This window comes from Dreissena polymorpha, chromosome 9 (assembly GCF_020536995.1).
Source record: "Dreissena polymorpha isolate Duluth1 chromosome 9, UMN_Dpol_1.0, whole genome shotgun sequence".
Taxonomy (NCBI): Eukaryota; Metazoa; Mollusca; class Bivalvia; order Myida; family Dreissenidae; genus Dreissena; species Dreissena polymorpha.
In genome coordinates this window covers 98,974,357-98,989,817 of record NC_068363.1, presented here as the reverse complement: position 1 = coordinate 98,989,817, position 15,461 = coordinate 98,974,357, and the positions used below count along the sequence as shown (strand labels likewise).

The 15,461-nt window shown below is 37.9% G+C and overlaps 1 protein-coding gene across 2 annotated transcripts in view; it reads left to right on the top strand.

The window, feature by feature from the left end:
* Window positions 1-222: 222 nt before the first annotated feature.
* Window positions 223-15,461, top strand: part of LOC127846355 (ATP-dependent DNA helicase Q4-like) — a 95,703-nt gene continuing 80,464 nt past the window's right edge. The window contains exons 1-2 of one of the 2 annotated variants that reach the window (XM_052377537.1): window positions 223-337; window positions 14,537-14,641. In XM_052377537.1, the coding sequence (XP_052233497.1) occupies window positions 14,558-14,641 (84 nt within the window). In that variant the 5' untranslated portion in view covers window positions 223-337; window positions 14,537-14,557. Of the gene's footprint in view, window positions 338-357; window positions 515-14,536; window positions 14,642-15,461 lie in introns of those variants that run through there. The other variant, XM_052377538.1, reaches the window with a different exon arrangement.

Genomic DNA, 15,461 nt, shown 5'->3' with positions numbered 1-15,461 from the left:
ATACATTTACATGCATAAGTCCAAATGGCAAAATAAATCAATAAATCGTTGTGTTTAATCTCATCAATCATTGCGTTCAATCTCAAATTAAAATAATATTGAAATAGACCAGCATCACGTTATGCACCACACCAGCATGGATGTGATTGAATTATGATCGGAACCAGTCATATCGCCAGTTCGGGGGCCCGTTATGACATATATCCAATCTTCTTTAAGACCCAGACTTCAATTTGGCGGGAATAAATGTCAAAATTGATAGTGGACCTAACATCAAAAGTGGCAGCCATTTAATGGAAATTAACCGAACAACTGTCTACAATTAAAACCAATTAATGTAAAACACCAATTTGTTTACATAAATAACAAATTAAAATTAATATTCAATGCATGTACGTGTAATGACTAGAAAGATAGCGTGCACTTTCATTCTCAAAATTCATCTTAAAATTAGAGCAATTTATTATGACTCATTCACGGTCTGAGATCCCTGTAGGTAGATCGACGATTTCAGGTAAGATACTTACCCCACCCACTTCCCGCCAAACGACCTTGGCATTGACCATTGTTTACATACGATTTGCTACGCTAGAAAATCGCATGAATCGTGCTGACAGGTATAATCACCCCACTCCTGATACTCACTAGCATTGTTTCCATCACAGGAATAGGAAAATGCACACACAAACCACAGAAATTCACACAACCCAGAGCGTGTGTCTTAGCAAACAGTATAAGACCTTCAAATACACTGACATGCAGTGTAATTGCTGCTTGTCTCCAAATGCGACACAAACGCTATCTACAACCCACAATACATAGACAAAACAAGTCACTTGCATACTTCGTGATACTCTTGCTGTCCATGTCGTGCGATGTAGAGAGCAATCCAGGTCCTGACTCCCCATGTGGAACCTGTGGTTCTGAGGTACTTGATGAGGATCCTGCTGTTGATTGTGACAGCTGCGGGATGTGGTTTCATCTTCAGTGTCAATTTTTGGATTTGGAATGGTAAAATCAAATGATAGCCCAAGAGCACTCCTTTGCCTGGACATGCTCCATCTGTGACAACGTAAATCTGTCAAATGCTTCCAGTATACTCTCGGCCTCGACCCAAAATAGCTTCTCTTCTCTCATAACAGTTGATCAACCCAATATCACAGATATACGACCAAGAAACCCACAAATTCATAATTACAAATCCAAATTGAACATTCCCTGTATCAACTGCCAATCGATAGCGAACAAAAAACTGGAGTTCCAAAACTTGATCCACACACGCCAACCAGACATCATCGTCGCAACAGAATCCTGGCTGACTAAGGACCACTACAACAGTGAAATCTTCCCCGAGTCATTAGGCTACAAAGTCTTCCGAAGAGATAGAGCCAAAGGAAAGGGCGGTGGAGTCTTCATACTGACTAAAAACACCATTCTCCATACATGCCGTAATTTTTCAGACCAATTCCGGGACATTGAGTTAAATTGTCCGGGACTTTTCCGATTTTCCGGGACATGTATAAAATGTAGGGATATTTATAGACATATGCATTTTTGGTACGTTTTTTTGTTTCGCATCGTTAATTGCAATAATTCGAAAGCCTATCCGAAATACACTTGATCTATTAACGTAAAATTAAACATTACTACTTCCGTTACTAGAGACAAGCCACCTTTTTTCAGTGTAAGCGTTCTAAACATAGATGATGACGTCACTGCGTTATTGTTATTAAGACCAGTGTGTAAGGCGTAGTTCTTGATAAGCCTTTATTCACTCAGCGATGTTGGACTTCAGATGTGTGAACAACTATCCTTTGCCCTTACGCAGCGGGAGATAACAACGTAGTAGATTAAAGTCAATTAACAACCACATTAAACAATGCCGCCTTTTCGGTTTGACCGCGAACGTGAGACAATCGATATGATAACAGGACCCCTGTTAATTGATCGATTTTGACACGTATCGTAGTCTGCCTATTCGGGTAGGCATTGTCATGGAGACACTGCAGATATGCACAGATTCGAGGTGCAGTTAAGCCTAAGATTAGGTACATGTATATATGGATTTTGTAAATTCCGGGACATTTGACAAATTTCCGGGACAGCGGGACAAGTTCTTCATTTCCGGGACTGTCCCGGACAATCCGGGACGTATGGCATGTATGCCATTCTCCCATCTGTTCTTAACACTGATTGCGAGATCCTATGGATCAAAATACCAATTAAGGGAAGTCAGCCACTCAATGTCGCAGTCTACTACAGACCACATGAGTCTGACATGGAAAGCCTTATCGAGCTAGAGAAATCCCTTGCACTGGACAGTAAGGTCAAAGGACCAAAACTCATCCTAGGTGACTTCAATTTCTCCAAACTCCTTTGGGATACAGATCACACACCATCCACTAGGATGCAGCACCTCCGCTGTATATGACGAATTTCTCGAGGTCATAGAAGACTTTAGGCTCACCCAGATGGTGAACGAAAGTACTCGGCAAGGAAACATTCTGGATCTGTTCCTTACCACAAACCACACCCTTGTTGATAGAGTTGAGATAGTACCAGGAATCTCAGATGATGATATTGTCTCGGCAACTTTCAAAGCAAGGCCTACCATCCTCAAACAGATCCCCAGAACCTGCCGTCTCTATAAAAAGGCAAACTGGCCTGAATTTAGGAAATACATACAGGATGCCACCCTAAAAACCCTCCTGCAAGCGGACACACTTATTACCATCGAGGAACTCTGGAGTGGCTTCAAATCCATGATAGAGGATGGTATCTCCAGCTTTGTCCTGACCAAACAAATTGGGTCTAAAAAGTCTCTCCCATGGGTCACAAAAGAAATCAAAAAGCTTATCCACAAGAGAGACATGCTCTTTGTCAAATACACAAATTACAAAAAAAAAAAAATCACAGTCCAACCTGGCAAAAAAGTTAAAAATCTAAAAACACTCATTAAAAATAAAATCAAAAAAGCCTACAACTCCTACTTGGAAGGTATCTTGGACATCGCAGCGAACAACACTGAGGAAGGCAAATTTTCTTCAAAGCAGCTGTACACCCTCCTAAAAAACTCAAAACAAGATTCAGAAACTATCTCTAACCTTAAAGATCAACTGACTGGAACCCTTAAATCCGCAAAACAAAGAATAGGCAAACATTTTGAATAGACAGTTTCAGTTTGTATTCTCAGGTACCACTCCCCTATCTCTGAAGCAGTCCTGCTTGCAGAAGCTACGCAGATGGATACCTCGTCAGTTCCTCTGCTATCCCCAGATGGAGGACATCTCCATCAGTAAAGTGGGCATCCTCAAACTCCTAGGAAACCTCAAGGTAGACAAAGCGGCAGGCCCAGACCAGATTAGACCAGTGGTACTAAAGGAACTGTGACATGAACTTTCTGACTTTATCAACATTCTTTTTCATAAATCCCTGTCAACTGGTGAGATCCCACGTGAATGGGCCAAGGCAAATGTATGCCCTGTCTATAAGAAAGGAGACACCAGTGACCCAGCAAACTATCGTCCTATTTCTCTGACCTGTATCCTTTGTAAAATCCTGGAACTTGTAGTTGCTTCTCATCTTTCCAAGCACTTCAACACCCACAACATTCTGTATGAACTTCAGCATGGCTTTTGAGACCGATGCTCCTGTGAGACACAACTGATTGAGTTAATGGACCAGCTTGTCAACAACCTAGCAACAGGCCGCCTAACTGATCTAATCCTTCTTGACTTCAGTAAGGCTTTTGACAAGGTAAACCATCTGAAACTCCTCTATCTCCTCCAAGAATATGGCGTCTCCTCTCAGGTTCTAGGCTGGACCCGTTCCTTCCTCTTTGGCAGAAGTCAGACAGTTGTATTGGATGGTGAGTGCTCCACATAAGTCCCAGTAACCTCTGGTGTCCCCCAAGGCTCTGTCCTTGGACCACTTCTCTTATATATATATAAACCAACTCCCTTCTTCCGTCACTAAATCCAACGTTCGCCTTTTTGCAGACGATACGGCTATTTACCTCACTGTAAACTCTCTCTCAGATTGTGCATCTCTGCAACAAGACCTAGACAAGCTTCAGGAATGGAAACAAGAGTGGGACATGGAATTTAACCCATCCAAATGCCAGGTCCTACACATCACAAGGAACCACAACGTCATTGAACACAGTTACTTTCTCCATGGCCAGGCTCTTGAGTCCGTCTCTGATGCTAAATATCTTGGACTAGATCTCTCTTCTGACCTCAGCTATAATACACACATTGACAGAATCACCAACAATGCAAACAAATCACTAGGCTTCATTAAAAGGAACATCACAACACATAATAAAAAGGTACGAGAACTCGCAGACAAGTCTCTGGTCCGACCACAAGTTGAATACGCTTCCACTGTCTGGAGCCCATGGACCAAAACTGCCATCAATAAAGTGGAAAGAGTGCTGAACCGGGCTGCACGCTGGGTGCAGCGAGATTACTCTCCCTTTTCCAGTGTCTCGGCGATGGTACAAGCCCTAGGATGGAGATCGCTCACAGATCGTAGAAATGACAGCAAACTCATCATGTTCTACAAAATCTATCACAACCTTGTTGCCATACCTCTCCCACAATATATAAAAGCACCAATCCGCTTCACTAGACACATGCACCCACTGTATCTACAAAAGATACAGACAGGATCACTCTACCACTATTACTCCTTTTTCCCACACAGCATCACACTATGGGACAAGCTCTCAGCTGATATTGCTACCTTATCCAATCTTGAAAAGTTCATGAGGGCAGTGGCAAATGTGCGGTACTAGTCTGTTAAATGATGTTTTTAACCCTCACTTTTATCTTTCACCTTCACTAAACTCTTTTAACCACTTGACTTCTCTCCATTCTCCTGGAGATTTCAAGCTTTTAGTCTCACTACCCAACTATCCTTTGCTGGGTCCTTTTTACCTTTCACACTCACTAATGTTCCTGACGTGCACCTGCCTATAATACTCGAAAGAGCGGTTGGCAGTATACAGAGATAGATAGAGATAGATAGATAGATAGATAAATATAAATGTATCAAATGAAACAAAACCACCCATTTTTCCGGATCCTTACAGAAGTAAAACAATTTTTTTTATTATCTTCCTCATTTATAAAATCTGATGTTTGAGCATGGTAAATAACATTTGTTAATCTGTATTCTGTGGATATCATTTCTCTATTGCTGGTTAAGCGCATTTACGGAAGCAAGTTACAGAATTTCCCGAATTAATCCAAACAATACAAACAATAAACAATTTACCATCAAAGATTCATTCTATTCCTGTTAAATCCATGTCTAAATTGTGTACTTGCATCGTGTTTAACCATGCAAAGGTGATAGTTCAATACACACCCGCAATAACATTTACTAGGCACGTGGTTACCTGGTTTAGAGACGTCACACTGAAAAGGGACAATTCTCCATTACAATAGGCTTTAGGCCAACAAAACTTAAACATTTGATTCACTGAACATATGTTATTCAAGCTTAAACAGTAATTAAATATTTTTTATAAGTTATTTTCTATTTAACAAGGCCCTGTTTGATTTGCCATTCTTCTTTTGAGCAAAATGGGCACATAAAAGTGCTCAAGAATTGCATAAACACAAAATTTTGCAATTTGTTCAAATAAATTTCAGTATACAGTTACTATTAAAAGATTTGATAAAATTAGCGTCCAATTGGGACAGGGGCATTACTGACAATGCATATCACCTACCACGATGTCAATGCATGGCTATTATGCTAGAATTTACCATGATTTCATTAAACATTTACTGCAAATCAGGAGCAAGTGAAAGTAATTTTTATGTCCCCCACCCACTATAGTGGGGGACATATTGTTTTTGCCCTGTCTGTTGGTCTGTACGTTGGTCTGTTGGTCTGTTTACTCCAATTTGCAATAACTTTTTCAATATTCAAGATAGCAACTTGATATTTGTCATGCATGTGTATCTCATGGAGCTGCACATTTTGAGTGGTGAAAGGTCAAGGTCATCCTTCAAGGTCAGAGGTCAAATATATGTGGCCAGAATTGCTCATTATATGAATACTTTTGCAATACTGAAGATAGCAACTTGATATTTGTCATGCATGTATATCTCATGGAGCCGCACATTTTGAGTGGTGAAAGGTCAAGGTCATCCTTCAAGGTCAGAGGTCAAATATGTGGCCAAAATAACTCATTTTATGAATACTTTGGCAATATTGAAGATACCAACTTGATATTTGGCATGCATGTGTATCTCATGGAGCCGCACATTTTGAGTGGTGAAAGGTCAAGGTCATCCTTCAAGGTCAGAGGTCAAGTATATGTGGCAAAAATCGCTAATTTTATGAATACTTTGGCAATATTGAAGATACCAACTTGATATTTGGCATGCATGTGTATCTCATGGAGCCGCACATTTTGAGTGGTGAAAGGTCAAGGTCATCCTTCAAGGTCAAAGGTCAAAAAAAAAAAGGTCAAGTATATGTGGCAAAAATCGCTAATTTTATGAATACTTTGGCAATATTGAAGATACCAACTTGATATTTGGCATGCATGTGTATCTCATGGAGCCGCACATTTTGAGTGGTGAAAGGTCAAGGTCATCCTTCAAGGTCAAAGGTAAAAAAAAAAGGTCAAGTATATGTGGCAAAAATCGCTAATTTTATGAATACTTTGGCAATATTGAAGATACCAACTTGATATTTGGCATGCATGTGTATCTCATGGAGCCGCACATTTTGAGTGATGAAAGGTCAAGGTCATCCTTCAAGGTCAAAGGTCAAAAAAAAAAATTCAAAGCGGCGCAGAAGGGGACATAGTGTTTCTGACAAACACATTTTTAGCTCGGCTGTTTTCGGACAAAACCCGAGCTATTGTCATGGCCATAACTTTTTCAATATTTAACATAGCAACTTGATATTTGGCATGCATGTGTATCTCATGGAGCTGAACATTTTGAGTGATGAAAGGTCAAGTTCAATGTCATCCTTCAAGGTCAAATATATGGGGGACATAGTGTTTCTCAAACACATCTTGTTGAAAATGAATCAAACAAATGTGTTGGCACTAGCTTAGTTATCTGATTCCAGCGATTTTTTAGCCTAACCGGGAAAAGTACCGGTACCAGCCCAATCAGGAAAAATAAGCGCAAAAAACCCTGAAATCAGGAATATTCATGTTTTCAAGTCTTCATATTGGGATATTTGTGTATTTTGCTATTTTGCTAACAAATGCTTTAAAACTGATAACTAAGTGTTGTCAAGTTGTCAATTTTGTATTTACTTAGGTTAATTTTGTATTTACTTAGGTTCAAGCCAAAGAGCTGCATAGGAAAACTAAATGAATCTTCCATTTTATTTATTTGAAAAATAAAATATGTATATTTTTTTATTTTAGAAATCTTCAATTGGGTTATTTTTTTCAGCAATTTGGGATTTTTTGTTTTTCCTAATTGGGAAAGTGTCGTTTTCCAGTACTTTTAAAGAAGAAAAAAAATTGCTTCCACCAGTGTTTTTTTTCCGTTCAAATTTTTGGCCGATAAACAAACAGAAAAAAGTATATATTTTTCCCAAAAGGGACCCAAACATTCCCAATTGTAGGTCCTCCCCCCATAAATAGATCTCAACATTTAATAAGTGGTGTCAATTTTCCAAATTATTCTGGAAATCCAGATTTCAGTGGGCCAGGGTTGATTTTGAGATCCATGAAAATCCAATTAGATATTATTTTTTAGGAAGGGTTTGGGGGGTATCGGAAAGTTCGTTTGAAAGCGCGACCAAATGAGAACGAAATTAATAAATTTGTTAAAGCTTCATTGTCTTTGCCCTAGGTACGGATTTTGCCCAGTATTTTATTTTTAGCTCATCTATTTTTATGTCCCCCACTATAGTAGTGGGGGACATATTGTTTTTGCCCTGTCTGTTGGTTGGTCTGTTGGTCTGTTGGTTGGTTAGTTTGCGCCAACTTTAACATTTTGCAATAACTTTTGCTATATTGAATATAGCAATTTGATATTTGGCATGCATGTGTATCTCATGGAGCTGCACATTTTGAGTGGTGAAAGGTCAAGGTCATCATTCAAGGTCAGAGGTCAAATATATGTGGCCAAAATCGCTCATTTTATGAATACTTTTGCAATATTGAAGATAGCAACTTGATATTTGGCATGCCTGTGTATCTCATGGAGCTGCACATTTTGAGTGGTGAAAGGTCAATGTCATCCTTCCAGGTCAGAGGTCAAATATATGTTGCCCAAATGGCTTATTTTATGAATACTTTTGCAATATTGAAGATAGCAACTTGATATTTGACATGCATGTGTAACTTATGGAGCTGCACATTTTGAGTGGTGAAAGGTCAAGGTCATCTTTCAAGGTCAGAGGTCAAATATATGTTGCCTAAATAGCTTATTTTATGAATACTTTTGCAAAATTGAAGATAGCAACTTGATATTTGGCATGCATGTGTATCTCATGGAGCTGCACATTTTGAGTGGTGAAAGGTCAAGGTCATTCTTTTAGGTCAAATATTTGGGTCAAAATTGCTCATGTAATGTAACTTCTGCAATATTGAAGCTAGCAATTTTATATTTGACATGCATGTGTATCTCATGGAGCTGCACATTTTGAGTGGTGAAGGGCCAAGGTTAAGGTCATCCTTCATGGTCAAACGTCATATAGGGGGACATTGTGTAAATTTGTGGTTCACAAAAAAAATTATGAGCTTTTGTCATCACGTCGGTGTCGGAGTCTGGTTAAGTTTTGCGTTTAGGTCCACTTTTCTCATAAAGTATCAATGCTATTGCATTCAAACTTGGTACACTTACTAACTATCATGAGGGGACTGTGCAGGCAAAGTTATGTAACTCTGACTGGCATTTTGACAGAATTATGTGCCCTTTTTATACTTAGAAAATTGAACATTTGGTCAAGTTTTGTGTTTAGGTCCACTTTTGTCTTAAAGTATCACAGCTATTGCTTTCATACTTGCAGCACTTACTAACTATCGTAAGGGGACTGTGCAGGCAAAGTTATGTAACTCTGACTGGCATTTTGACGGAATTATGGGCCCTTTATACTTGAAAATTTGGTTAAGTTTTGTGTTTTGGTCCACTTTACCCCTAAAGTATCATAGATATTGCTTTCATACTTGGAACACTCATAAACTATCATAAGGGGACAGTAAAGGACAAGTTGCATAACTCTGGTTGTCATTTTTATGGAATTATTGCCCTTTTTTGAATATATGGTTACATTTTGTGTTTAGAAATTAGATCCACTTTACTTCTAAAGTATCAAGGCTATTGCTTTTAAACTTCAAATACTTTCATGCTATCATGAGGCTACTGTACCTGGCAAGTTGAATTTTACCTTGACCTTTGAATGACATTGACTCTCATTTTTATACGCCCGTCTATGACGGGACGTATTATGGTATACCCCGCGTCTGTCCGTCCGTCCGTCCGTCTGTCCGTCCGTCCGTCTGTTAATGTCGTACGCTACGTCAAATATCCTTTGACAGATTTTCTTCAAATTTTAACACAATCTTAATATTGATAAACCCTGATCCCCTTTCGTTTTTGACGGAATTCTGAATTGTCGTTCCAGAGTTATGGGACTTTGTTCGTCAAAATTTCGTGATTTCATTGAATGTCCTACTGTAGCTCAAATATCCTTCGATGGATTTTTTTCAAATTTCAACACAATCTTAATATTGATAAACCCTGATCCCCTTTCGTTTTTGACGGAATTCTGAATTGTCGTTCCAGAGTTATGGGACTTTGTTCCTCAAAAATTGAACAAGGTGAGCTTTTTTCTATTCCGATTGTACACTACCACTTACCCATCTACATTTCTCTTTTATTATTGGTCAAAATATCTATAACAGGTTTACTTCAACTCCATATCCTCTAAAGAAATGCATACATATACTCAAAAAAAGATATGGTATGAATGTCAAGGAGACGGCGCTCCATGCTCATGTACTTATAAAATAAACCATGTATTCAAATACAAATAAACTGAAGTAAAAAAATGATTCAAAGGGTTATTTATTACCTTACTACTTCATTGGCGAACGACGGGCGTATCATGCGCTCATGGCGCAGCTCCTCAGTTATGCCCTCGGTAGGGTGGCAAATAGCAGTTGAACTGTCCGTCATTACGTCTGTATGTCTGTCAGTCTGTCCGTCCGTCCGAAAAAACTTTTACATTGGCCAAAACTTTTTCACTTTTTGAAGATAGCAACTTCATATTTGGCATGCACGTGTATCTAATGGAGCTGCACATTTTGAGTGGTGAAAGGTCAAGGTCATCCTTCAAGGTAAAATGTCGAATTTATGGTGTCAGTCCGTTCAAAAACTTTAACATTGGCCATAACTTTTTCAATATTGAAGAAAGCAACTTGATATTTGGCATGCATGTGTATCTCATAGAGCTGAACATTTTGAGTGGTGAAAGGTGAAGGTCAAGGTCATCCTTCAAGGTCAAAATTAAAAATAAAATAATTCAAAGCGGCGTTCTCATGAAGCTGCACATTTTGAGTGGTGGAAGTTCAAGGTCAAGGTCATCCTTCAAGGTCAAGGTTATCCTTCAAGGTCAAAGGTAAACAAATAAATAACAATTTCAAAGCGGCGTTCTCATGAAGCTGCACATTTGAGTGGTGGAAGTTCAAGGTCAAGGTCATTCTTTAAGGTAAAGGTCATCCTTCAAGGTCAAAGGTAAAAAAAAAAATTCAAAGCGGCGTTATCATGAAGCTGCACATTTTGAGTGGTGGAAGTTCAAGGTCAAGGTCATCCTTCAAGGTCAAGGTCATCCTTCAAGGTTAAAGGTAAAAAAATATATACAAATTCAAAGCGGCGTTATCATGAAGCTGCACATTTTGAGTGGTGGAAGTTCAAGGTAAGGTCATCCTTCAATGTCAAAAAAAAATAAAAACAAAGCGGCGTTCTCATTAAGCTGCAAATTTTGAGTGGTGGAAGTTCAAGGTCAAGGTCATCCTTCAAGGTCAAGGTCATCATTCAAGGTCAAAGGTCAATTATTTATATTTTATTTCAAAGCGGCGTTCTCATGAAGCTGTGCATTTTGAGTGGTGAAAGTTCAAGGTCAAGGTCATTCTTCAAGGTCAAGGTCATCCTTTAAGATCAAAGGTCAAAAAACATATTCAAAGCGGCGTTATCATGAAACTGCACATTTTGAGTGGTGGAAGTCTAAGGTCAAGGTCATCCTTCAAGGTCAAGGTCATCCTTTAAGGTCAAGGTCATCCTTCAAGGTCAAAGGTTAAAAAAAAATCAAAGCGGCGTTCTCATAAAGCTGCACATTTTGAGTGGTGGAAGTTCAAGGTCCAGGTCATCCTTCAAGGTCAAAGGTAAAAAAAATAATTCAAAGCGGCGCAATAGGAGGCATTGTGTTTCTGACAAACACATCTCTTGTTTTTTTTCAAACATGGTTAAAAAACACAAACATTTATTTTTATTATTTTATTTTTGAAATACCTTCCAACCATCCCACCCAAGAATCCCCCCCCCCCCTCTCCAATTTTTATTTATTTTTGTTTGCATTTTTTTTTCATTTTTGTAAGATAATGTAATAAATGACCACACCCCCACACTATACACCCCTCTCTACTTTACCCCTTTGTGATTGAAATTGAGATAGGTCCCAGGGGTGGCGAAATCTCAAAAAATTATACTTGGCCACGGACATCCATTTAGGAAATTTAACTTGTCCGTTGCTGAACAACACTTGTCCGTTAATGTTTATATAAATTATAAACACATTTATTGATTAATGTAAAACAATGTGGAATATACCAAAATAAGTATGATTTGCGAGTTTTGTTTATAGTTGTTTTTCAATAGTTCAATATTGCTTTGCTCATGTCGGTCTGTCGATCGGTCTGTCGGTCGGTCCGTCCACCAGGTGGTTGTCATACAATAACTCAAGAATGCTTGGGCATAGGATCATGAAACTTCATAGGTACATTGATCATGACTCGCAGATGACCCCTATTGATTTTGAGGTCACTAGGTCAAAGGTCCAGGTCACGGTGACCAGAAATAGTAAAATGGTTTTTTAATGATAACTCAAGAACACATACGCCTAGGATCATGAAACTTCATGGGTAGATTGATCATGACTTGCAGATGACCCCTATAGATTTTGAGGTCACTAGGTCAAAGGTCAAGGTCACAGTGACCAGAAATAGTAAAATGGTTTCCGGATGATAACTCAAGAACGCATAGGCTTAGGATCATGAAACTTCATGGGTAGATTGATCATGACTCGCAGATTACCCCGATTGATTTTGAGGTCACTAGGTCAAAGGTCAAGGTCACGGTGACCCGAAATAGTAAAATGGTTTTCGGATGATAACTCAAGAACGCATACGCCTAGGATCATGAAACTTCATAGGTAGATTGATCATGACTTGCAGATGACCCCTATTGATTTTGAGGTCACAAGGTCAAAGGTCAAGGTCACAGTGACCCGAAATAGTAAAAGGATTTTCGGATGATAACTCAAGAACGCTTTTGTTTAGGATCATGACACTTCATAGGTACATTGATCGTGACCCGCAGATGACCCCTATTGATTTTCAGGTCACTAAGTCAAAGGTCAAGGTCACAGTGACAAAAATCGTATTCACACAATGGCTGCCACTACAACGGACAGCCCATATGGGGGGCATGCATGTTTTACAAACAGCCCTTGTTAACAATATAAAGACTTTCTAAAACTTTTAATCTTGCAATGCTAGTGTTATTAAAACATGTGTTGAACATAAGTACATCGTAATCTTAACAAATTAAACTAGTTCAATATGTCGACCTCATCAGACTGAGGTTCTTTGCCGCTACTGGTAGCAATTTGATTATCATCAACTGGTAACAATTGAAAATCTGTGAGCCAAGTTTCTTGAAAAGTTCTGGTGCGTTTAATAGATCATATTTTTTATCATTATCTTTCTTAGTTTTTTGGAAGGTGGACTGCTCAAAGCTTCGGGTTTCTGCTCCGTTGTTGAAGATTTAAAAAACTAAATGTTCCATTTTTACCATTTAAGTTGTCTTAAATAACAAGGTAGACCCTGTTTAGACTATCTTACTTTGATACTTTTTATTTCCGTCTGATTGTAAAAATAAAGAAACCAGTCTGTACACTGTCTAACAGTCGGGCCGAATGTTTAAAATGCGGCATGCTCCTGGTCTCTTATAGAATAAGGGAGATCACTGCGCAGGAGAGTGCCCGTATTTTAGCTTGATTGCTCCGCAAATAGCACTGACAATGTAATCGCATGTCAACATCAGGTTTTGTAAAACTTAATTACGGCTTTAATACAATTTATTTTTTTGTATACCTGGACCTGACTTTAAAAAAACTTGTTGTCCACGGACAGCTTAATTGAAAAAAATCAGTTGCCCAGACAATCAAATGTACGACTCGGGCAACTGGGACATTTGATTTCGCCACCCCTGGGTCCCTACACCTTTAAAAAGAAAAATAGATGAGCGGTCTGCACTCGCAAGGCGGTACTCTTGTTTTTATTTCTGATTTGCTAGCCAATGGCATAGACATGAACAATGACTGACGGAAAATTGTCGCTACTTTCCCAAATTCTTACTAGTCAACAAAACGTAGAACATGTCCGCCAGCATGAAATAATGTAAGTTATTGATTAGCATAGTTAAGCAGTTCAATAGCATATTGTAAAGCAAATTATATATTTATTGCGTATTTGGTATTGATTGTTTTGGCATTCCAACAATATGCACATTTTATATAATGTGCAAAACACGCACATTTTTCAGATTGTCGTATTTGGAAAAAGCATTTTTCGCAGAATTTATTTATTTTTTACATCCATTATAAAAAAAACTATAATGACGAATGCACATGCTGTGATGCGGACGGTCTGATATATATTTTGCATAGTGATTGCATAGAAATTGCAACTAGAAATACTATAAAATAGTGCAATTAGAGAGGGCTCGAGGTAGGGGGATATTACCCTTTATCTCCGTTGGGAACCTGGGTACATAGAGCCATGGCTTAATTTTCCGTGTTTTAAATTTGGGACATCTAACAACTAACACCCCTGTTAACTCATCTACCATTTATCTCTGTAAGTTGAACCTTAGCAAATATGATATTTCCAACACTTTAATTCTCAATTTGAAGCATTTGTTAGACAGATAGTTAGAGCAGTAATTTCCCAATTTTACCGGTAGTGCAAAATGCAGTGGTTACTCCCAATCATAAGCCTTTAAAGGATTTGGCCCAATTCCCAAAATGGTGAAACATAATTACTGTATTCACTTTGCAATTATGTACACAACAAAACTGATGATTAAACAAATGTTGTTTTTTTCATCTACAATATTCTAGATTTTCTTTTTAACACTTTATGTGTGGAACATTGGAATCATAGTAGAAAAAAACCTTTTTCAATTTACTATAATACTTTTTGTTTGTGTAATAAACCATCTGTGAATTATGTTAACGTATTCCTTGGTATTTTCCATTGCAGAGAACATAGTGCAATACAAGCATGGATGAATTGAACAAAATCAAGAAGGTCCTCAAAGTTTGGGAAAGTCAGTTTCTCAATGAACAGGGAAGAAAACCAAACAAGGTGAGAATCAATAGTTGGTATGTATTGAAGGGTAGTAATTTTAAGAGTTATTAATATCAGTAACGACCTCAAGATGTATTTTAACATGTCCTTGCTGATCTTGATATATACGAAGAACACATTAGGCGCTGTAAAACTACTAGTTATCAAAGCTGAAAGAATTCCTAAACCAGAGCACAGTATACTATAGTGAGGTGTATATCTTATTTAATTGCACATATATATGCACACTCATAAAAGAATCAAGTTAATTTTCACATTATTGGTAGATATAAATCAGATCATGATTGGAACAAGCATATACTCCCATCATTTCATTGGTACGTATCAGAACTTTATATAGCTGTTCTGACTGATAAACAATTAGGTACAAAACAAAACTGAATATAAAACTAATTGTATTCTTTTTCCATCTAAAATATTCTAGGTTGTTTTTTAATCTTTACGGTAATTACTTTAAGTTTTCGGAAACTTAAAAATAAAAATATTTGTTTTTGCTTCCGAAAATTTAGATACAGAAAATATTTAAAAATTACAGGTGTCCGAAAATTAAAATGTCTGAAAATTATAATTATATTGAAATAAAAGCAATAAATCAATGCTTAATAGGGTTTTAACTTTGAAATGAATACAACTTCACAGCTTGCCTGAAATGATACAGAACAAACAAGTAAAAACATTGAACATGCTTCTTCCTTACTAGGAATATATCATTTAAAATTCTGTTTCTACCAGTATACATGGTTATTTACCCAATCAAGCAAATGTTATGGTCCATTGCCTTCAGGCATGCATCTGCCAGGCTTTATGACCTTAATCT